Source organism: Pleurodeles waltl, chromosome 2_2, assembly GCF_031143425.1.
Source record: "Pleurodeles waltl isolate 20211129_DDA chromosome 2_2, aPleWal1.hap1.20221129, whole genome shotgun sequence".
NCBI classification, from domain to species: domain Eukaryota; kingdom Metazoa; phylum Chordata; class Amphibia; order Caudata; family Salamandridae; genus Pleurodeles; species Pleurodeles waltl.
The window spans coordinates 65,471,203-65,493,411 of NC_090439.1; the positions used below are offsets into that span (position 1 = coordinate 65,471,203).

General features: G+C 45.5%; 1 protein-coding gene across 3 annotated transcripts in view; it reads right to left on the reverse strand.

The window, feature by feature from the left end:
• LOC138280126 (NFX1-type zinc finger-containing protein 1-like) overlaps window positions 1–22,209 on the reverse strand; it is a 1,298,750-nt gene that overhangs the window by 872,607 nt on the left and 403,934 nt on the right. For all 3 annotated transcript variants that reach the window (XM_069219456.1, XM_069219457.1, XM_069219458.1), the window contains 2 exons: window positions 18,009–18,157; window positions 8,802–8,945 (listed from right to left, as the gene is read on the reverse strand). In XM_069219456.1, coding sequence (XP_069075557.1) covers window positions 8,802–8,945; window positions 18,009–18,157 — 293 coding nt within the window. The remainder of the gene's footprint in view (window positions 1–8,801; window positions 8,946–18,008; window positions 18,158–22,209) is intronic.

The following is a 22,209-nucleotide window of genomic DNA, read 5'->3' on the forward strand; positions in this document are numbered from 1 at the left end:
TAATTGTGAGTCTGACTTGTTGCATCGGTATCTTGTGGACTCAGATCTGATGTCTCTCCAAGAATCGGGAAAGAAGGCAGACAAATGGGTCAGAACAAGGGTGAACAGAAAAGTTCATACAGGGGGTGACAAGGACAGCAAGAAGAAGGATGGTAAGTCACATGACAAGGGTGGGGACAGAGATAAAAAATCATTGGAGTCTCCATCAAGCCCACAAAAATCCTCTGGGGGTGTTGGGTCCAAATCCTCTTCCCACAATCAGAAAAAGCCATGGTGTTATCTGTGTAAAGCCAAAGGTCATTGGACAAATGACCCCACTTGTCCAAAAAGAAACACCTAACCTCCCACCACCACAGACCCTAATGCAACCACTAGTGCCCCTAGTAATAGCAGTGGTGGTGGGAAAAGCACTACTAATAGCCAATCAAAAGGGTGTAGCTGGGCTCACCATTGGTAATGTAGTTGGGGTTGGTCTGGTTAGGGAGATCACTGAGGCTGTTTTAGTTTCTGATGGTGGCATTGACCTCGCCACTTTAGTTGCTTGTCCCCTTAATATGGATAAGTACAAGCAGCTACCCCTGGTTAATGGTGTTCAGGTTAAGGCCTACAGGGACACAGGTGCCAGTGTCACAATGGTGATGGAAAAACTGGTTGCACCTGAGCAGCACCTACTTGGGCATCAGTACCAAGTGACAGATGCCCATATCAACACTGTTAACCACCCCATTGCTGTTGTGAATCTGAACTGGGTGGGGGGGGGGGTTATTGGTGCAAAGAAACTTGTGGTAGCCACTGATTTACCTGTAGAATGTCTGCTAGGCAATCATTTGGAGCTTTAAGCTTGGCCTGAAGTGGAGTTGGAGGCCCATGCAGCAATGCTGGGCATTCCTGGGCATATCTTTGCCCTTACCAGGTCTCAGGCCAAAAAGCAAAGAGGACAGGGAAACTTGGATCCTGGAATAATGGACCAAGTGCTCCCAAAAAACAGGGGTAAAAGGGGAAAACCCTTGTCCATTATTCCTCCCTCCACAGATGATTCCCCTTTTGAGGAAGATGAATTTTCTCCCTGTGCATAACCTACACCAGAGGAGCTGATATAGCTCAGCTTTTGGGGGCAGGGGAGCCTGCCAGGGAAGAACTAAGTAGGGCACAGCAAATCTGTCCCACACTGGAGGGTCTCAGACGGCAAGCTGTCAAACAGCAGAATGGGGATGTCAATGAAAGCCACAGAGTTTACTAGGAGAATAATCTCCTCTATACTGAAGCAAGGGACCCTAAACCTGGTGCCACCAGGAGACTGGTCACCCCCCTTCAGTACAGGGAATTCCTCCTAACTCTTCCTCATGACATTCCCTTGGCTGGGCATTTAGGCCAGAGTAAAACATGGGACAGACTTTTTTCACATTTTCACTGGCCCCATATGTCAGAAGACACTAAGGAGTTTTGTCCCTCCTATGTCACCTGCCAAGCCAGTGACAAGACTGGTGGCACCCCAAAGGCCCCTTTAATTCCACTGCCAGTGGTTGGGGTGCCCTTTGAAAGGGTAGGGGTTGATATTGTTGCCCCCCTTGACCCTCCAACAGCTTCTGGCAATAGATTCATCCATGTGGTGGTGGACCATGCCACAAGGTATCCAGAAGCTATCCCCTTAAAGACAACTACAGCACCTGCAGTGGCAAAAGTCCTCCTGGGAATTCTTACCGGGGTGGCTTTCCCTAAGGAAGTTGTATCAGACAGAGGTAGTAACTTCATGTCTGCATACCTCAAGGCAATGTGGTAGTAGTATGGTATTACCTACAAGTTCACCACCCCTTATCATCCACAAACCAATGGATTGGTTGAGAGGTTTAATAAAACTTTCAAAGGCATGATCATGGGACTCGCTGAAAAACTCAGAAGGAGATGGGATGCCCTCTTGCCATGCCTCCTTTTCGCCTACAGGGAGGTACCCCAAAAAGGAGTGGGCTACAGCCCCTTTGATCTCCTATTTGGTCACCCTGTTAGGGGCCCCCTTGCTCTTGTTAAGGAGGGTTGGGAACAACCTTTAAAACCTCAAAAGCAAGACACTGTGGACTATGTGCTTGGCCTAAGATCTAGAATGGCTGAGTACATGAAAAAGGCCACTAAAAACCTTCAGGCCAGCTAAGAGCTCCAAAAGCAATGGCATGACCAGAAGCTGTCCTGTCAGAGTACCACCCAGGACAAATGGAGTGGACCCCATCTAACTGCGGAAAAAGAACGGTGAGGTCACCTACCTGATGGACATGGGCACTGCCAGAAGCCCCCTTAGGGTGCTTCAGGTCAATCGCCTGAAATCTGACTATGACAGGGCTGACTTAACCCTGCTCATGTCGTAACACAAAAGGAGAGTCAGGGAGATTGGACTAAATGATTCAAAGGGATCGACCCATACTAACTCCCTGCATGTAAAGCCAAAAAACACAAAAGGGTATGGGGATCACTTGAAATGAGGAGCTCATCCCAAGGGAGATTATTCAAGGGTTCCTAGACCTCAGTGGGTGTGTGAATGGAGCGTGAGTGCTGTGGAGTGGTGAAGGGAGGGGGGGGAGGGAAGGGGGATTTCCTTTACGGACTAGGTGGTCTCACACACTATATAGTGTCATGCTTCATCATTTGACCACCTAGCCGCACCCAGGTAGGACAATGCCACCTGGGCAGACTCAACCTCACCGTTAAAGGAATGGGAGGGAGTGCATAAATTAGTATTATCTGTAATAAGCGGGATCCAGCTAAGCTAGGGAAAAATATAAAAACACCTAGGCAGTTACCGGTGTGTAGTCTACACTTTTAATAATGGTGTTTGCTGGTGTATTAAAAGCACGGATGGGACACCAGGGTGAGGACAAGGACTCACTGGGTCACCTATCGAAAAAATGGCTGACATGTTTTTGCCCTCTACAATGAGCCAAGGAAGGTCTGGGGGCATTCTTCAGGGCCTAGGATTCCTAAACGTCATGCAAAGCAGAGACAGATATCCAACACTCAGTAAGTGAGTGGGTGCAGAAAAATAAGAAGAAATAATGGGGCCTACCTGTGGCGAGGAACTACCTAACGTAGGCCCCAAGTCTGAAGGCTACTAGCCCCAGATTCCAGGAGGGGGAGTGTCCCCTTATAGTCACACTTACATCAAAGGAGGCGCTTGCTGTGCGCCTAGTCCGACCCCTCACTGGACTGCTTGAGGTTTTTTAACCCTGCTCATGGCCACAGATGAGGGGCAGGAGGAAGAGAGTGACCCTCTCCCTGACCTCTTCTCCAACACTGAAGCTGATGGCTTAGTGGAAGGAGTGGTTCTTGCAGACTGCCTTACTGCTGAGCAGAAGGAAGACTGTAAAAATCTCCAAGGACAGTTCTCTGAACTTTTCTCACTCACACCTGGTACAACTACTTGGTGTGAACATAAAATTGACACTGGTGACAGTTTACCTGTCAAAAGTAAAATTTATAAGCAAAATGACCATGTCAGAGATTGCATTAAAACAAAAGTTCAGAAAATGTTGGATCTAGGAGTTTTTGAGGCTTCTGATAGCCCCTGGGCCAGCCCAGTGGTGCTTGTTCTCAAACCGCATAGCAAAGATGGAAAGAGAGAAATGCAGTTTTGTGTGGACTGTAGGGGTCTTAGTACTGTAACCAAAACTGATGCTCACCCTATACCCAAGGCAGATGCGCTAATAGATACACTGGCATCAGCCAAGTATCTAAGCACCGTTGATTTGACTGTAGGGTATTGGCAGATCAAATTGGCAGAGGATGCTAAACCAAAAACTGCATTTTCAACCATAGGGGGGCATTATCAATTCATTGTTATGCCCTTCGGTTTGAAAAAAGCACCTGACACTTTTCAGAGGCTGGTGAATACAGTCCTCCAAGGTTTGGAAGCTTTCAGTGCAATATACTTAGATAATATTGCTGTATTTAGCTCCACCTGGGATGACCACCTGGTCCACCTCTGGAAAGTTTTGGAGGCCCTGCAAAAGGCAGGCCTAACTATCAAGGCTTCAAAGTGCCGGACGGGGCAGGGGAAAGTGGTTTATCTGGGAAACCTGGTAGGTGGAGAACAGATTGAACCACTACATGGGAAGATTCAGACCATTATGGACTGAGCTCCCCCTACTACACAGACCCAGGTCAGAGCCTTCTTATGTCTCACTGGGTATTACAGGAGGTTCATTAAGAACTATGGCTCCATTGTTGCTCCTCTTAAGGACCACATCATGTATGAAAATGCCTAAAAAGGTATTGTGGACAGCAAGCTGTCAGAAAGCTTTTTGGGGAGCTTAAGCAGGCAATGTGCTCTGCACCTGTCTTGAAGAGCCCAAACTACTCCAAACAATTCATTGTCCAAACAGATGCTTCTGAATTAGGGGTAGGGGCTGTACTATCACAGCTTAACTCAGAGGGAGGTTGACCCCTAGAGAAAAGCGTTGGTCTGCTATAGGAAGGGAGGCCTTTGCTGCGATCTGGGCCTTGAAGAAGCTGAGACCCTACTTATTTGGGACTCACTTAATTGTTCAAACACAAACCTCTATTATGGCTTAAACAAATGAAAGGTGAAAACCCTAAATTATTGAGGTGGTCAATTTCCCTACAGGGGATGGACTTTACAGTGGAACATAGGCCTGGGAGTACCCACTCCAATGCAGACGGACTCTCCAGATATTTCCACTTAGACTATGAAGACTATCTGGGCAAGGTTAGCCTTATTGTCCCCTCGTTTGGGGGGGGGGGGGGGGGGGGGGAAAGTACCATCTTTCTTGGCATGTTACCCCCATTTTTGCCTGTATGTCAGTATGTTTTTGCGTGTCTCACTGGGATCCTGCTGGTCAGGACCCCAGTGCTCATAGTTTATGGCCTAATGTGTATGTCTGTATAGTGCTTAACTGTGTCACTGAGGCTCTGCTAATCAGATCTTCAGTGCTTATGCTCTCTCTGCTTTTAAATTTGTCACTATAGGCCAGTGACTTAATTTACCAATATTTCTCTTCGGGTTGGGGGTTAGTTGTACTCCCCAGGAAGTCCTGGCTAGTCGGCACACGTTCAGCCTAAGGGTATAGACCCTGTGTTAAAGGACCAGTCTCGGGAAACAACCCCTGAACTGGGGGAAGCAAGAGTGGAAAAATGGTGCAAGTCACATAAGGCTACTGCCCAACCCTCTACCAGGAAAGCAGAGAGGGCAGAAACCCCTGGATGGCCTGGGCTCTTGACACTGACAGCTGTTAGTGACCTCTGTTGGTTGTTGTCCTTACGAACAGAATTCTCCTTGGGGCGGGGACAGAAGTCTGGTCGGAGATGAAGAATGGGCCACATCACTTTGTTATGATGGTGATATTATCTGCTTACTGGGATCCATCTGTGAGTAACTTAAGGTAAGGTTTTGCATAGATGGGGTCCTGAGTTGAGGAGAAAGATTCCCCATGAGTCAGCTCAGTGGCCACTGAGAGTATGGACAGAGGGATCCAACTGGCTTCAGAGAGGCGCAGAACTGGCAAGAACCCCTGCAGCAGTGGGCCACTGTCCATGTTCTATCATCCTAAGCAAAGAAGTCCATCAAGGTATTAATTAGTCTACCGTGTCTCTAGGCTGAGGGGGGGTCATGATGGAAAATGGCCCTCTCTGAAGGGTCACTCAAACTTTTTTGCATTCCTCTGCATCTTTTTCTGACCTTGTTTTTGTTGGCTTTAGGACTCTGAGCATTTTAATACTGCTGCTTCTCCCCTAAACATGGTAACATCGGTGTATGCACATTATGGCATATTTAATTTACTTGTAAGTCTCTTGTAAAGTGGTATACCATATAACAATAGCCTGTCAATTAAATGCTACTAGTAGGACTGCATGACTGCTTGTGCCACCAACACAAGTAGCCCTTTAAACATGTCTCCAGCCTGCCACTGCAGAGCCTGTGTGTACAGTTTTACTGCCACTTCAACCAGGCATTTAAAACCCTTCACCAAGCCGAAGACGTCTGTTTTACTACACACATTTCACCCCAAAGGTAGGCCCTAGGTAGCCCATAGGACAGGGTGCTGTGCAACTAACAAGTAAGACATGTACTCTCTTGGCCCGATTCACAAAAGTAAACTTGAACATTTGGTCTACACTTAGACTAAACGTCTAAGTTTAAGTTTAAGACGTTGGAAATTCACCAAGGGCATTTACGAGTAGTAACTTTACGTCCGCACTAAGGGCGTTCTAGCACATTGCCATCAACGCTTGTGAAAAATCAACGCATTCCTCGAACTGAGGCATCAGCCCCACATCTGCTGCTGGTGACCAGGATAAGGTACTCTGCTTCCTGGGCCTGCATGGCTCCTGTACCTGGCTTGTGCTTGGTCGTGGACTGCTTGAACTGTTGACTTTGCCCCAGTCCAATGCGACCTCAAGTAACCCATGCCCCTGGGCTAGTGCGACCTCAGGTAAACACTAAAGCACTATTTGCCCCTCTGAGCTATTTCTATACTAAAATTAAAAGTTTCTACTCATTAGATTTTTGTTGTTATGGTCTAGATTTATTTATAAAATGACTGTCTATTTTTCAAACCTGTTTTCATTGTGTTACTGTGTGTGTGTGTGTTGTGCAAATACTTTACACATTGTTTCTTTAGATAAGCCTGACTGCTCTATGCCAAGCTACCAGAGGGTGAGCACAGGTTATCTTTTAGAGTGTATCTGACTGACCCTGACTAGAGTGGTCGTCCATGCTTGGAATAGGCACAAACCCCTACCAACTAGGAGCCATCATTTCTAACAGGGCATGTAAAGTTAATAAGACACATCTCCATCTTTTGTATTTCATAAACCCTACCTTTAAGGATCAGAAGGCCTGCATAAGGGGTGTCCTATAAATATTTTAAAAAGAAGGTATTGGCTCTGCCATAGGTTTAAATAAAAAGTTGTGTTAGCAGTTTAAAAACTGCTTTGTCTGTCGACAGTAGCGGAAGGAAGTCACACTTTGCTTTGACATACTCTTGTTGGCACAATAAGTACTGCAGTCCACGAGGGGCACTTTAAATTACCTCCTTTATTTTCCATGGGAAGGTTCTGCAGTACCAGTGTTTGTCAATGGACTTACGAACTGGAGTATATTTATAACTGTTTAAGTTCCTTTTTGGCTGTAGCAACAATAGAAGGGCAGCTTGTGAATAACAATGGTCTTACTCATGTGTAGATGGGTACATGTTCCTCCTTAAAATCTTCCCTACCATTTAGAACGTATTCCGAATTTTCCAGTCACTCCCCCTGTCCTTGCCACATTCGGGGGCATATTTATCAAGGATTTTGTATCCCCGGTGCACCATGTAAGTGGGAGCTGGGCGTCGCAAAACCTATAATGAGATTTACCAAGCCCCACAAGTTCACCTTGAGTGACCATGTGTGGCATGGCAAATCTGGAGCTGCATTACTCTGCAGGGAGGGGTTCCATCGGTGGAGGGTGGTGGTGTTCGAGCATCCACCCATGGATTCTGAAGAAAATCCAGATTTACCATAACTGGCAGACCTGGGAATGCTTCCGAATGCTACGCATTCCAGGGAGGGTGTAATGAGGAGAAATATCTTTATTTCTCCTAGTTGTTTTCTATTTCTGTGCATGCTGCATTTTGTAGCACACAGAGAGAGAGGAAAAAGCCTCATAGGATTGTTTTTGTGCACAAAGGTGTCTCTTGCTGCACAAAACAATCCTACCTGTATCACAGGCACGCACGCATCATGGTGGACAGGTGCCTGTGTTAGGAGTACTATAACATATCCCCCTGTGTGGAGATCTCCACAGGTGGTGCAGAGGTCTCTGCACATAAAAGTTAGGAGAGGTGGAAACAGAGACCTCCTCTTATAGGTTGTGAATAGCATTTTGAAGTATGTTAGTAGTTCTACTCTAGTGCTACTAAACATACTGTCAAATGCAGTTTGGGATTAAGCCGCTAAGTAACCATCCTCGAAATGTTACAGCCTTGATGGAGATCCCAGCCAAGCAGAGGCAAACCATAAAAAACACTTGAAAACTAATGGTTGTAGGGAGCTGACCCAAAGTTATCTCACCATACATTTTTTTGTATTGTTCTTTTTTGAAGAATTGTTTCTAAAGCTTAAAACATTTCAGTTCTGAAAAATTAGTACAAACTGGATCAACAGTAATACTAGAAAAGTAGCAGGTTTAATCAGTGTGCTGCGAGGTTGAGACCTCTCTCGTGCTGAGTCTTTTTGTGGTATTTGGGGGCCTTTGGCGTTGTGGATACTCACGAGGAAGGAGCACTCTCCTGTCGGCTCTCTTAACTGTTCTGTTGGGAAACTTTTCCCTGTATCATACGTGATATGTCAATTGACTGGAATGATTGGAATTTACGGGTTAAACGATTGGCTGTGATGTGGCTACAAGGATAACATTTGTACCATTTCCAGCCCTGATAAAGTCGGAGGCGAATATCCCATAACGAAGAAGCAATTGTTCGCTGTGTCGAGCAAGAAAACGTGGCTTTTACTGGCTGTTTTGATATGAAGAAGACGTGATTTTTTACTGATGTTGAGAAGAGTTTGCTAAAGGATCATAAGGAGCCTGTTGATTCAATAAAGAGTCTGGAACATTAATGTATATAAGATTGTTGAATTTGGTCGGTGTTATTTCTGTAACAGATCTGAGTGTTCAGTGCAACTTTAAATTGATTTCTTATTTCACTGTTGTGTCTGAAGTCTCAAAACAAGCACATATCTACATCCCTGAGAAACAACAATTACAGTAAGAAAATGAATGATTGAGCTGTTTGCTTGTTACTGTTTTGATACTCTACCTTTGTTGACAGTAGACTTTCAAGGTGTTTGGCTGACATATACTTTTCCAAGATATTGTATTGAAGTACCCCTCTCCCAGCAGACAGCAGAAAGGCTGCCTTATCGCCAAGTACTCGCTCAATGTTCCTTTGTTCATCTTTTAGCTAGTGATATTGGGACAGAAAAAAATGAATAGGTGAACCAGTCATGTAGAACACTTGGTCTGGGGTGTTTAAACACATATTTCCAAATTCTGACACATTGCTAAAACAAGAACGAAAATAATACATCTGCACTCTGGAGAATTATCATTGTTTTATTTATCTGTGTGAGAAATCAAACCTACAGGAAAAGCAATATCGTCCAGAGTAAGATATATTTGCACACAAATGTGCGCTACCAAGTTCTGTGTACGTATGTAAAAATGCACAATTATGCATTTATAAATGGCGCATTTTAAGAGGAACAAATGCGCTGTGCAGTGTTGTGCGCATCAGACCTCTTTAAGCATGTCTGAATAAAGCATGTGAACAATTGCACAATGGACGATACAGCAAGGTGGAAGATAAACCCAAGTCTGAAATTGCCACATGTGGATGTTGCCTTTTGGAGTGCCCAGTAACTGCCTAACCATCTAAGTAGGGGGTGTGCTGCCTGTAGGCTACATTACTCTAATAAAGGCTGATCTATTGTCAAACTAAGCAAATATTTCTTTTCTGCGCTTTTGAGAGTGTAGGTGTGATTTATAGTGATTCGAAAATATATATATGGCATTCATCTTGTCCTCACCAAGTCCTAGCCCTAATAGTAGATAAGTCTAACCTTGTATGACAAATACACACATTTAACTTTGTCGTCATTTATTAAACAAAAAAACAAACAAATGCGGAATCTTTGAGTGAAAACGAAAAAAAAAAAAACCTGCAGGGAGAACAACCATCGATTGCAGCAGGTACACTGTGTCCCATATTGACACCACACTCAACATATACAGACTGACACAACTTGACCACACATGTCCCATGTAAAAAGACATTTAAATGGTCTATTTTATGGCGGACAGATAGACATAAAAAGGCCTAAGCCTCTGAGAAACCAAAACGCTTCCTCTTTTGCCATTCTCCACATCCCCCAGAATAAGGAACAATATCCAATCTGGGTCGTATTAGGTGGAGGTTTATACTATGCTCTGCTCACAAAGAGTTTAGTTTAATCACGGAGTGCCCACAACGTCCTTGCAGGCCTTAAAGTTCACTGGTGAAGGCTTTTCCAAGACATACACAATTAATTAGTCACAAAGGAGTGTACTACTACAGAAGCTCTAGGTGCTTTGGGTGCTTGACACATTTTGTTATTACATCTTATTCAAATTTTCCTCAAAAATCAAATATGGGACAATTACAATAAAGTTCCATTAATTGGGTCAAGTCCTGCAGGTTGCTGTCACAACATATGATCACAAAGCCACTGATGAGGCTGTGAGTGACAATTTCTCTCAATCCACAATTGTAGTCTCTCCATGCGTGTATCCTTGACTTCAAAATTTAAGAAGTCACAAAGCAAGCCCTGGGTTAAGTGGGGACACCATAACCACAAGCAGTCAACCCAAGGCATAGCCACATCTCATATGACATTCGTAATTGAAACAATTGGGACTATACACAAAGATAACTTACATTTGTGACTGAGTTAAACGGGTAGGTTTACCCTTACACTTTTGATTAACTTGCCGGGTCCTCGGGCACTGACTTGAACCATCAATTTGTCAGCTGGCAATTGCATACTGGGATTTAGAGGTGAGGTTCTAAGTGCATCTTTAAGGCACACTATTTACAAAATGGAACCCCGTCCCAACTAGTATACAAAGGAAAACATCATCTGGGTTTCTCAAGAGTTCTGCCACGCGAGAAGGGGCACCCAAAGTCAAACTGGTTGAGGGGAATTTGAGCACAGAGCAGGCTCCACGTTTTGACAGGACTGGACGTTTTTCCATAGATCCCTGAAACCCACAGGCTCCTTCTAGGTCCTGATTAAGGTCGATAGTTCTTCAGTGGCACTGTTCCTTATATCTTCCACAATCTCCAGTGAGTTGAGATTTGAAGAAATCTACCTTGATTGTGGGTGTAGGAGGCTGGTCTGGCTTATAGTGGGTACCTTGTGGTACTTACACCCTGTGCCAGGTCCAGTTATCCCTTATTAGTAGAATAGAGGTGTTTCTAGCAGCTTAGGCTGATAGAAGGTAGCTATGGCAAAGCAGCTTAGGCTGAACTAGGAGACATGCAAAGCTCCTACTATACCACTTATAGCATATAGCACAATATCATAAGAAAACACAATACTCAGAGTTACTAAAAATAAAGGTACTTTATTTTTATGACAATATGCCAAAAGTATCTCAGAGAATACCCTCACTTAGGAGGTAAGTAATATACACAAGTTATATGTACACAAACCCAAAACAGGTAAGTAACAGTAGGAAAAGTAGTGCCAACAATGTAGAATAACAATAGGATGCAATAGGTAAACATAGGTCTAGGGGCAACACAAACCATATACTCCAAAAGTGGAATGTGAATCACGAATGGACCCCAGACCTATGGGAGATTGTAGAGGGTCGCTGGGACTGTGAGAAAATAGTAAGGGTGTCAAAAATACCCCACCCCAAGACCCTAGAAAGTAGGAGTAAAGTTACCCTACTACCCCAGAAAGACACAATAGACGTGATGGGGGACTCTGCAAGAACCACAAGCACCAGCAAAACACTGAAGACGGATTCCTGGACGTGAGGACCTGCAAGGCAAGGGGACCAAGCCCAAGAGTCGCAATAGTGTCGGGGGGGGGGCAGGAGCCCAGGAAACCCCGGATGAAGGTGCAAAAGGGCGGCCTCCGGGTGGAAGAAGCTGAAGATTCTGCAACAACGAAAAGGGCTAGGAACTTCTCCTTTGGATGGAAGATGTCCCACGGCGTGCTGAATGTTGCACGCAGAAATACCGCAAACAGGCCTTGCTAGCTGCAAGGGTTGCGGTAGAGGTTTTTGGGTGCTGCTGGGGACCAGGAAGGACCAGGTTGTCGCCCCTTGGAGGAGGAGACAGGGGGGGACACTCAGCAGCTCAGAGAGCTCCCGCAGAAGCAGGCAGCACCTGCAGAAGTACCGGAGCAGGCACTTAGAAGATCTGTGAAACCAGAGTAACAAAAGGAGGGTCCCATGATGTTGGAGTCCAACTCAGCGGGTTGAGCACTGCAGGACGGAGTGCTGGGGACCCAGGCTAGGCTGTGCACGAAGGAATCCTTGGAGAAGTGCTCAGAAGCCGGAGCAGCTGCAAATAACGCAGTACACAGGTTTGCTGTCTGGTGTGGGGAGGCAAGGACTTTCCTCCACCAAACTTGGACTGAAGGATCACTGGACTATGGGGGTCACTTGGATCCAGCTCCTGTGTTCCAGGGACCACGCTCGTCAGGATGAGAGGGGACCCAGAGGACCGGTGATGCAGTCTTCTGGTGCCTGCGTTAGCAGGGGGAAGATTCCGTCGACCCACGGGAGAGTTCTTCTTGGCTTCCAGTGCAGGGTGAAGGCAGACAGCCCTCAGAGCATGCACCTCCAGGAAACAGTCAAGAAAACCGGCAGGATGAGGTGCTACAATGTTGCTGGTAGTTGTCTTGCTACTTTGTTGCGGTTTTGCAGGCGTCCTGGAGCAGTCAGCGGTCGATCCTTGGCAGAAGTCAAAAAGGGAAGTGCAGAGGAACTCTGGTGAGCTCTTGCATTCGTTATCTGACAAATACCGCAGAGGAGAGACCCTAAATAGCCAGAAAAGGAAGCTTGGCTACCAAGAAAGGAGGTTTGGCTACCAAGAGAGGTAATAACCTACCAGAAGGGGTCTCTGACGTCACCTGCTGGCACTGGCCACTCAGAGCAGTCCAGTGTGCCCCCAACACCTCTGAATCCAAGATGGCAGAGGTCTTGGACACACTGGAGGAGCTCTGGGCACCACCCCTAGGAGGTACTGGTCAGGGGAGTGGTCACTCCCCTTTCCTTTGTCCAGTTTCGCGCCAGAGCAGGGCTGGGGGATCCTTGAACCGGTGTAGACTGGCTTATGCAGAGACGGGCACCATCTGTGCCCATCAAAGCATTTCCAGAGGCTGGGGGAGGCTACTCCTCCCCAGCCCTTCACACCTATTTCCAAAGGGAGAGGGTATAACACCCTCTCTCAGAGGAAATCCTTTGTTCTGCCTTCCCGGGCCGGGGCTGCCAAGACCCCAGGAGGGCAGAATCCTGTCTGAGGGGTTGGCCGCAGCAGCAGCTGCAGTGGAAACCCCGGAAAGGCAGTTTGGCAGTAGCCGGGTTCTGTGCTAGAGACCCGGGGAATCATGGAATTGTCCCCCTAATACCAGAATGGTATTAGGGTGACAATTCCATGATCTTAGACATGTTAAATGGCCATGTTCGGAGTTACCATTGTGACGCTACACATATGTAGTGACCTATGTGCAGTGCATGCGTGTAATGGTGTCCCCGCACTCACAAAGTTCAGGGAATTTGCCCTGAATGATGTGGGGGCACCTTGGCTAGTGCCAGGCTGCCCACACACTAAGGGGGTCATTCTAAGTCTGGCGGGCGGCGGAGGCCGCCCGCCAGACTTCCCCCTCTGAAATACCGCTCCGCGCTCGAAAGACCGCGGAGGGTATTCTAAGTTTTTCCCTGGGCTGGCGGGCGGTCGCCAAAAGACCGCCCGCCAGCCCAGGGAAAAACTCCCTTCCCACGAGGATGCCGGCTCGTAATCGAGCCGGCGGAGTGGGAAGGTGCGACGGGTGCTGTTGCACCCGTCGCGTATTTCACTGTCTGCCAAGCAGACAGTGATATACTTGTAGGGGCCCTCTTACGGGGGCCCCTGCAGTGCCCATGCCAGTGGCATGGGCACTGCAGGGGCCCCGCGACCCCCCCTACCGCCATCCGGTTCCCGGCGGGCGGACCGCCGGGAACTGGATGGCGGTAGGGGGGGTCGGAATCCCCTCGGCCGCCTTGGAGGATTCAGAAGGGCGGCGGTACACTGGCGGGAGACCGCCAGTGTTGCCGGTCTGACCGCGGCTTTACCGCCGCGGTCAGAATGCCCTGCGGGGCACCGCCGGCCTGTCGGCGGTGCTCCCGCCGACCCTGGCCCCGGCGGTCTAAGACCGCCGGGGTCAGAATGACCCCCTAAGTAACTTGGCACCCAACCTTCACCTTGTGAGGGTTAGACATATAGGTGACTTATAAGTTACTTATGTGCAGTGAAAAATGGCTGTTAAATAACGTGGACGCTATTTCACTCAGGCTGCAGTGGCAGGCCTGTGTAAGAATTGTCAGATCTTCCTATGGGTGGCAAAAGAAATGCTGCAGCCCATAGGGATCTCCTGGAACCCCAATACCCTGGGTACCTAAGTACCATATACAAGGGAATTATATGGTGTACCAGTGTGCCAATGAGAATTGGTAAAATTAGTCACTAGCCTGCAGTGACAAATTTAGAAAGCAGAGAGAGCATAGTGACAAATTTAGAAAACAGAGAGAGCATAAACACCGAGGCTCTGGTTAGCAGAGCCTCAGTGATACAGATAGGCACCACACAGGGAACACATACAGGGCATACATTATGAGCACTAGGGTCCTGCCTAGCAGGATCCCAATGACAGAAGGGCAAAAACAAACATACATACAGTGAAAATGGGGGTAACATGCCAGGCAAGATGGTACTTTACTACAGTGGGAACTTATTTTCCTAAGGAGGGGCAATTTAGCTCACTTTTCTTTAATGAAAAGGTCAGGGCTGACTGTGATTCCCAGGGTTTGTGTTGGACCTGTCCCTTTTTGCAGAGTCATCCCCAAACATTTTGCCTCCCTCTTCATAGTTTTTAGGACCTGTTTTTGTTGGCTTAAGAACTCTGGGCACTTTACCAATGCTAACCAGTGCTAAAGTGCATGTGCTCTCTGTCTAAATTGTAGTCAAGATTGGTTTATCCATGATTGGCATATTTGATTTACTGGTAAGTCCCTAGTAAAGTGCACTAGAGGTGCCAAAAGCCTGTAAATCAAAAGCTGCTAGTGGGCCTGAAGCACTGATTGTGCCACCCACATGAGCAGCCCTGTAAACACGTCTCCGACCTGACACTGCAGTGTCCGTGTGTGTAGTTCTGCACCGTCAGTTCGACATGACAAGTGTACACACTTGCTAGACCCAAATCTTCCCTTTTAGTAAATGTAAGTCACCCCTAAGGTAGGCCCAATGCAGCCCCATGCGCAGTGTGCGGTGTATTTAAAAGGTAGGACATGTACTAATGTGTTTTACATATCCTCATGGTTTTCATTACTGCAAGGCCTATTTATCCAATAGATTAACATGGGGATTGCCTTTAAATATCTTTTAAGCACAATTTCCATGGGGGTGCAGATGGGGATGTGGAGTTTGGGGTCTCTGAACTCACAATTGAAAAAATACATCTTTTGGTAGAGTTATTTTTTAGACTGTGAGTTTGAAAATGCCACTTTTAGAAAGTGGGCATTTTCTTACTTAACCATTCTGTGCCTCTGCTTGGCTGATGAATCCACGTCTGCTCAGGCTGACAGTTGGTCTGTTTGTGAATTACCTCTGACAGTGACACAAAGGGAGCTGAGGTGTGTTCTGCATATCATGATGAGTCTTCCTGGTCTAGAGTGCGAGGTGGGAGCTGACACAGCACTTGAAAGGGCTGTACCTGCCCTCACACATGGCAGTCTCTAACCCCCTAGAGTGTGCTTGGGGCAGGGCATGGAAGAGGCTGGGTCTTGTGCACTACAAAGACATTCCAGAAATTAGTATAAGTATTGGACTGCTGAACCCACAACCTTAGATTGTTTCTGGATCAAGAGGAGCCTCTGCCAAGGAGAAGAGCTTGATGATTGAGGAGAACCTGCCACTCTGCCTGTTGTTTTGCTATGCTGGCCTGCTGTTGCTGCCCGGGGAGTGAAAGGCCTGGATTTTGCTTTCTGAAATCCTGCTTGTGAAGTTTCTCCAAGGGCTTGGACGGAGCTTACCCCCGGTTCTGAAGTCTCAGGACCATCAAAGACTTCACCTGCCATCACCTGGGCTCTTTTTCTGAGACCCCTACACTGTCAAGTGGTGTTGCATCCAATCGCTGGGCCCTTGAAATGAGGAGCTGATGAACCCAAGGAGAAGATCCATGCACTGGAGCCAAGCTGCAGAAAATTCGACGTAGTGTCTGCATTGCCGCTGAAAAAAAGCGAAGGAGCACCGGCATAATCGACGGATCGCCAGTTCAGTGCGGATTCATCGCTGCTGTGCATCCAGATTTTCCACGCATCGTCCCTGGCGGTCAAAATCTTCAACATCACCACACCGACCAGAGGCGGCTTCTATGGAAATCAAGACATCGCTTACCTGGCAGAGAAAGAATCTACGCACATCCTCACTTGCAAGTAAGGAATCGACGAATCGATTGGTTTTCCAGTGCAAGCTCGCCCATGTGGGTTTAATTTTTATGCTCACCAGGTACTTTGTGCTAAAACAATGCTTCCATTGATTTCTATGGATCAAGACTCTTTTTACTTTTTAAAATTAATATCTTTCATTATGTATGTTGAATTTACGTTGTTTTGGTCTTGTTTGATTTAGATAAACACTGGCTATTTTTCTAAACTGGTGTACAGTACTTTTGTGGTGTTTTCACTGCGTTACTGTGTGTGGGTACAAATACTTTACACAAGGCCTCTGAGATAAGCCTGACTGCTTGTGCCAAGCTACCAAGGGGGTGAGCAGGGGTTTTCTTAGCTGTGTGACTCCCTTACCCAGACTAGAGTGAGGGTCCCTACTTGGACAGGGTGTAAACTGACTGCCAACTATTTCTAACAGTTAGGTGCCAGCTGGAGCATCAGCTTGGCTGTGGAATTATCTCTCTGGAATATGTAAATAGTCTCCTTAAAGTCAAGATGAAGAACAGATAACTGTCTGCAAACATCATTTGGGTATAGACAGGGCAGCAAGTTTAGCCAAGAAAGGAATGTAGATTATCGTCCAGTCCTCAGGCAGCTCTATTTTAAGGATAGGACCCAGAAACAAAGTTGCATGCAGCTTTTAAAGTCAAAAGAGAACGAAGCCAACTTGTAGAGGAACCGCCATCTTTTCCAGGCCCATCTACAAAATACTCTATAACAGTCAACCTGAACACAGCTCTCACGTCCCATACAAAAACAAACACATATGTATCCTTGTTCACAGTAAAACATACAATGTACAGAAAGTGAGGACCCCAATCAAAAGGTACTAAACATATTTTACTAAGTGATATTGACATGTGGCCCCTTACCAAGGTTATAGGTAAAAATGCCTGCAACCATATTTTATTGATCAGATGCTTCAAATTCACTGTCTCCTTATTTGGCAGTAGGCGCTCTCAACTCAACTATGTGTACTCTCCTCTCAGTAGATGTGAAGCAAGTTCATGAGCCACCTCTGGTAGACTTGCACATTGTCGAGACCACTGGTGTAAAAACATAAGGTAGGCCAGGAAAAATGTTCTAAGCCCTTGCAGGGCTTTTGAAGCAACAGCAAGCTCAATCTTTGGTGGTTGTTGTTATACGATCTTGATATGTTACAAGATTTAACCATAATTTTGGCCATTAGCTCTTAAATGTGTGTTAAAAACAATACTTCCAGGTCAACACATCAGGTTCATGCAAACAATCAGGGGGCACCCTTATAACTTGACTCAGCAAATCAATCTGAAAGTCTGGGTGAGATAACAAAGGGTGACTATACCTTCCACCCAGAAAAGTCTTTTGAAGCAAGTCCAAAGGTGACTGCAAATGTTAAGAAAACGTGTCAGAGTTTAGTGTTCTACTGTATCATGCTATAGATTTGTTTTGCATTGTCATAAAAAAGAAGACTGTGTTTTATCATTTAAATAATGCATCTGAATACAAGCAAGGTGTAGTTTCAAAAACGTTTTTTTTTTTAATGGTCTTCTAGTGGGTATTGGTGTTACACTCAGTTCATCAAACCTAGGTCGAATAAAATGGAGAGCAGACTGTGGGAATAAGGCATACGTAGTTGCAAGATATATTTAACCATGTGAGTCATTGAAAGATGGTGAACCACTGATAAAAGGTGCCGTTTGTCTGGAAAGCCAGTATGCTTTACTCAACATAAGGATGCAAGAAAAAAATTATTTGTTAACTATAATCTATTTTCTATACGTACCTCACCATACAAGGCCCTCAAGTGTCCCGGCTTCAACCTCAGAGTGTCTTTGTCCCTACGAATTTTAGCCAGAGTACAATTTTTCATAATTTCACTGTTGCTTCGAGATCCCACTCGGATTATTCCGCTGTTATAAAATGAATGGATTCCTGCAAGATAAAAATGCATTTTTACTGCACAGAAAATAGAACTAACCGAAGGTAAATATTGGATGTGCTATAATAAAGTAAGGGTGGCCAGATTCATGAGATAGGGGATAACACTTTTGCCATCAATGGCATCCTGCAATGCACATCATTTAAATTTGATATAATGTTCCTATTTCACGCTAGATGTATTCTAGTATTTTTATTTTTTCATCTTTTGCAAGTTGTATCTTAATTCATTAGCAAGATTCAGATTTGGGTCCTGAAAAAAAGATTCTCATTAAAATACCAATTCATCTTGATTACAGTTCTCTGTATTTGAATACATTACCTACCAGTAGCAGCCGTTTTGCTGATTTTATCAGCTGTAAATGAAGATGCTCTGCGCCTGCGCAGTTTTGTCATATGTAGATGGGTTTGGAAATAACGTTTTCCTTTTGTGTAAAACCAAGCATGGGGGCATTGCTCATAGTGGTCTTCAGAAAGGCTACAATTTGCCACAAATCAATGCCATCTACAGATTTTTTTCCACCAAAAGGTTTGGAACAAGCATTGTCGGCAAAAAACTATTCGAATTCACCAAAGATTTGAGCGTTCAGAATCCGAGAACCTAAACATCTTTAAGAGGCCTGTGAGAAATATTTGTTACTTATTCTTCCGCAATTCCAGAATTTCTCATTTTGCAAAATGAGTCAAACGTTTGGAATATTAAATAATTTTTGCCCGCGTAAGACTTTTTGCTCATGGAAAATTAAGGAGCATTTTCTCATTAACACATTTTATACTCGAACAGGCTACTGCTAGTATTTTGCATGACTATTTAGTGTGAGGTACGACCTGTAAGAAAAAAGTTACTTGAGATAACGAAGAAAAGCATTTCGTGCACTGTACGTAATTTTGCAAGAATAACGTGTATTATACAAAAAAATAGAAAATACGCATTTCATACAACCATATCTTGAACTGAAAGACTTTAATAATTACCACCAAATTCACTATTTTCTAAACGCTTTTAGGGTTTCATTATTAAACTTGGAGAAAACACCTCTTAAGCTTTGCCACTGGTAAAAAAGGAGATTCCAGTACACAGATTTCAACAATATGTATAATCTGTGCCGTTTGTGGAACATTGACAATATCACATGTAAACCTTGAGCAGGTTTTCTGGCACAAAGAAGAAGGCCCTGATTTAGCTGTGTTGTACGATGTTATGGGTCTTTTTACGTCGTCGAGAGGGTGCAGCAAAGACCACTGAAAACCTTTATGTGTGAAAAAGGCCACTTTAGTGAAGCAAGGGCACATCACAACGTAACCTGTAACCCTGTACCCGCGTGGAAATTCATCATCCAAAATTATATTTCCAAGTATACAGCACTAGTCTCTATCCCCTGACCTACCCTCCACCCCTAAGTAACCTCCCCCCCCACAGGTCCCTCAACGCGACCGCCCATTACTGTATTTATTCTGGTATCCTGCCCTACATTAACCATGAAACTGTTGGTGCGTCAGACCTTAATGAGTAAACTTACAAGGGGAGTGAATAGGTCGATGGATATCTCGACCTTGCTTAAGATGTTCCCACCACATATGCCCCATACCAATAGCGATCAATAACAAATTGTCAACTAAAATCAATCATTAATGACAATCAATAACATTAGTAATCTATATGAGTCAGTAATGTAATTGTCACACACCATGACCTTGCAGTCATAAATAACCACACCTTTATGTAAAAGTTAAAATATATATTTCCATATATTAACACTGCTAAGGTCAGATAAATTAATCTCAAAATCAAATGATAAACATACAGAATCAACACTGACTGACCGAAGCGACGAAAGAATCGCAATTGAATCAAGGCTTGAGCTACTACACATTCTAATATTACAGTATAAATTAATAACAAGAACAACTGCGCAAACAATATCACATACATTTAGATTCAGCAAAGAAAGGACATCAAATGTTATTACATGTAGCGGACTTTATCAGTGAACTCCTTAACTAACATCAGATTAGAGTCAGCACGTTGGGCTTCATGCAAAACAATTTAGTCAACACAAATTTAGAAAAACATCTTACTATTGCTCTATAAAAATAGCGCAGTTGGTACCTAGAAACAAAAGCAAATAGACATAGCAAACAACATCATAGTCAATATACCTATCCTCAGTTGGATCAGCAAGCAGTGACAGTCTTCGTCGTCAGGACATCAGTCTGGGCAGCATCAAAGTTCAGAAAAGGCAAAGTCTTTAAGCAGTAGTAGGAAGGCAGCCTCTTTCTAGCATTGTTACCCCCACTTTGGCCTGTTTTTGAGCATGTCAGTGTGTTTTTACTGTCTCACTGGGATCCTGCTAGCCAGGACCCCAGTCCTCAAAGGGAAATCCCTATTTGTCAGTGTGTTTTGCTTGTCTCACTGGGATCCTGCTAGCCAAGCACCCAGTGCTCATTGTTTGTGGCCTAAATGTGTATGCCTGTGTAGTGCCTAACTGTGTAGCTGAGGCTCTGCTAATCAGAACATCAGTGCTTATTCTCTCTCTGCCTTTAAATTTGTCACTATAGGCTAGTGACCACTTTTACCAATTTTAATTGGCACACTGGAACACCCTTATAATTCCCTAGTATATGGTACCTAGGTACCCAGGGTATTGGGGTTCTAGACAATCCCTATGGGCTGCAGCATTTCTTTTGCCACCCATAGGGAGCTCAGACAAACCTTTACAGAGGACTGCCACTGCAGCTTGAGTAAAATAACGCACACGTTGTTTCACAGCCATTTTTCACTGCACATAAGTAACTTATAAGTCACCTATATGTCTAACCCTCACTTAATGAAGGTTGGGTGCAAAGTTACTTAGTGTGAGGGCACCCTGGCACTAGCCAAAGTGCCCCCACATCGTTCAGGGCAATTACCCCAAACTTTGTGAGTGCGGGGACACGATTACACGCGTGCACTGCACATAGGTCACTACCTATGTGTAGCGTCACCATGGTAACTCCGAACATGGCCATGTAACATGTCTAAGATCATGGAATTGTGACCCCAATACCATTCTGGTATTGGGGGGACAATTCCATGATCCCCCGGGTCTCTAGCACAGAACCCGGCTACTGCCAAACGGCCTTTCCAGGGTTTCCACTGCAGCTGCTGAGGATTCTGCCCTCCTGTGGTCTGGGCAGCCCCGGCCCAGGAAGGCAGAACAAAGGATTTCCTCTGAGAGAGGGTGTTACACCCTCTCCCTTTGGAAATAGGTGTGAAGGGCTGTGGAGGAGTAGCCTCCCCCAGCCTCTGGAAATGCTTTGACGGGCACAGATGGTGCCCATCTCTGCATAAGCCAGTCTACACCGGTTCCGGGATCCCCCAGTCCTGCTCTGGCATGAAACAGGACAAAGGAAAGGGGAGTGACCACTCCCCTGACCAGTACCTCCCGGGGGAGGAGCCCAGAGCTCCTCCAGTGTGTCCCAGACCTCTGCCATCTTGGATTCAAAGGTGTTGGGGGCACACTGCACTGCTCTGAGTGGCCAGTGCCAGCAGGTGACATCAGAGACCCCTTCTGATAGGCTCTTACCTCTCTTGCTAGCCAAACCTCCTTTCTTGGTAGCCAAACCTCCTTTTCTGGCTCTTTAGGGTCTCTCCTCTGGGGTATTCTTCAGCTAACGAATGCAAGAGCTCACCAGAGTTCCTCTGCACTTCCCTCTTCGACTTCTTCCAAGGATTGTAGGAAAGTACCATCTTGCCTGGCATGTTACCCCCATATTTCACTGTATATATGTTGTTTTAGTCTATGTGTCACTGGGACCCTGCCAGGCAGGGCCCCAGTGCTCATAAGTGTGCCCTGTATGTGTTCCCTGTGTGATGAATAACTGTCTCACTGAGGCTCTGCTAACCAGAACCTCAGTGGTTATGCTCTCTCTGCTTTCCAAATTGTCACTAACAGGCTAGTGACCAATTTCACCAATTCACATTAGCATACTGGAACACCCTTGTAATTCCCTAGTATATGGTACTGAGGTACCCAGTGTATTATGGTTCCAGGAGATCCCTATGG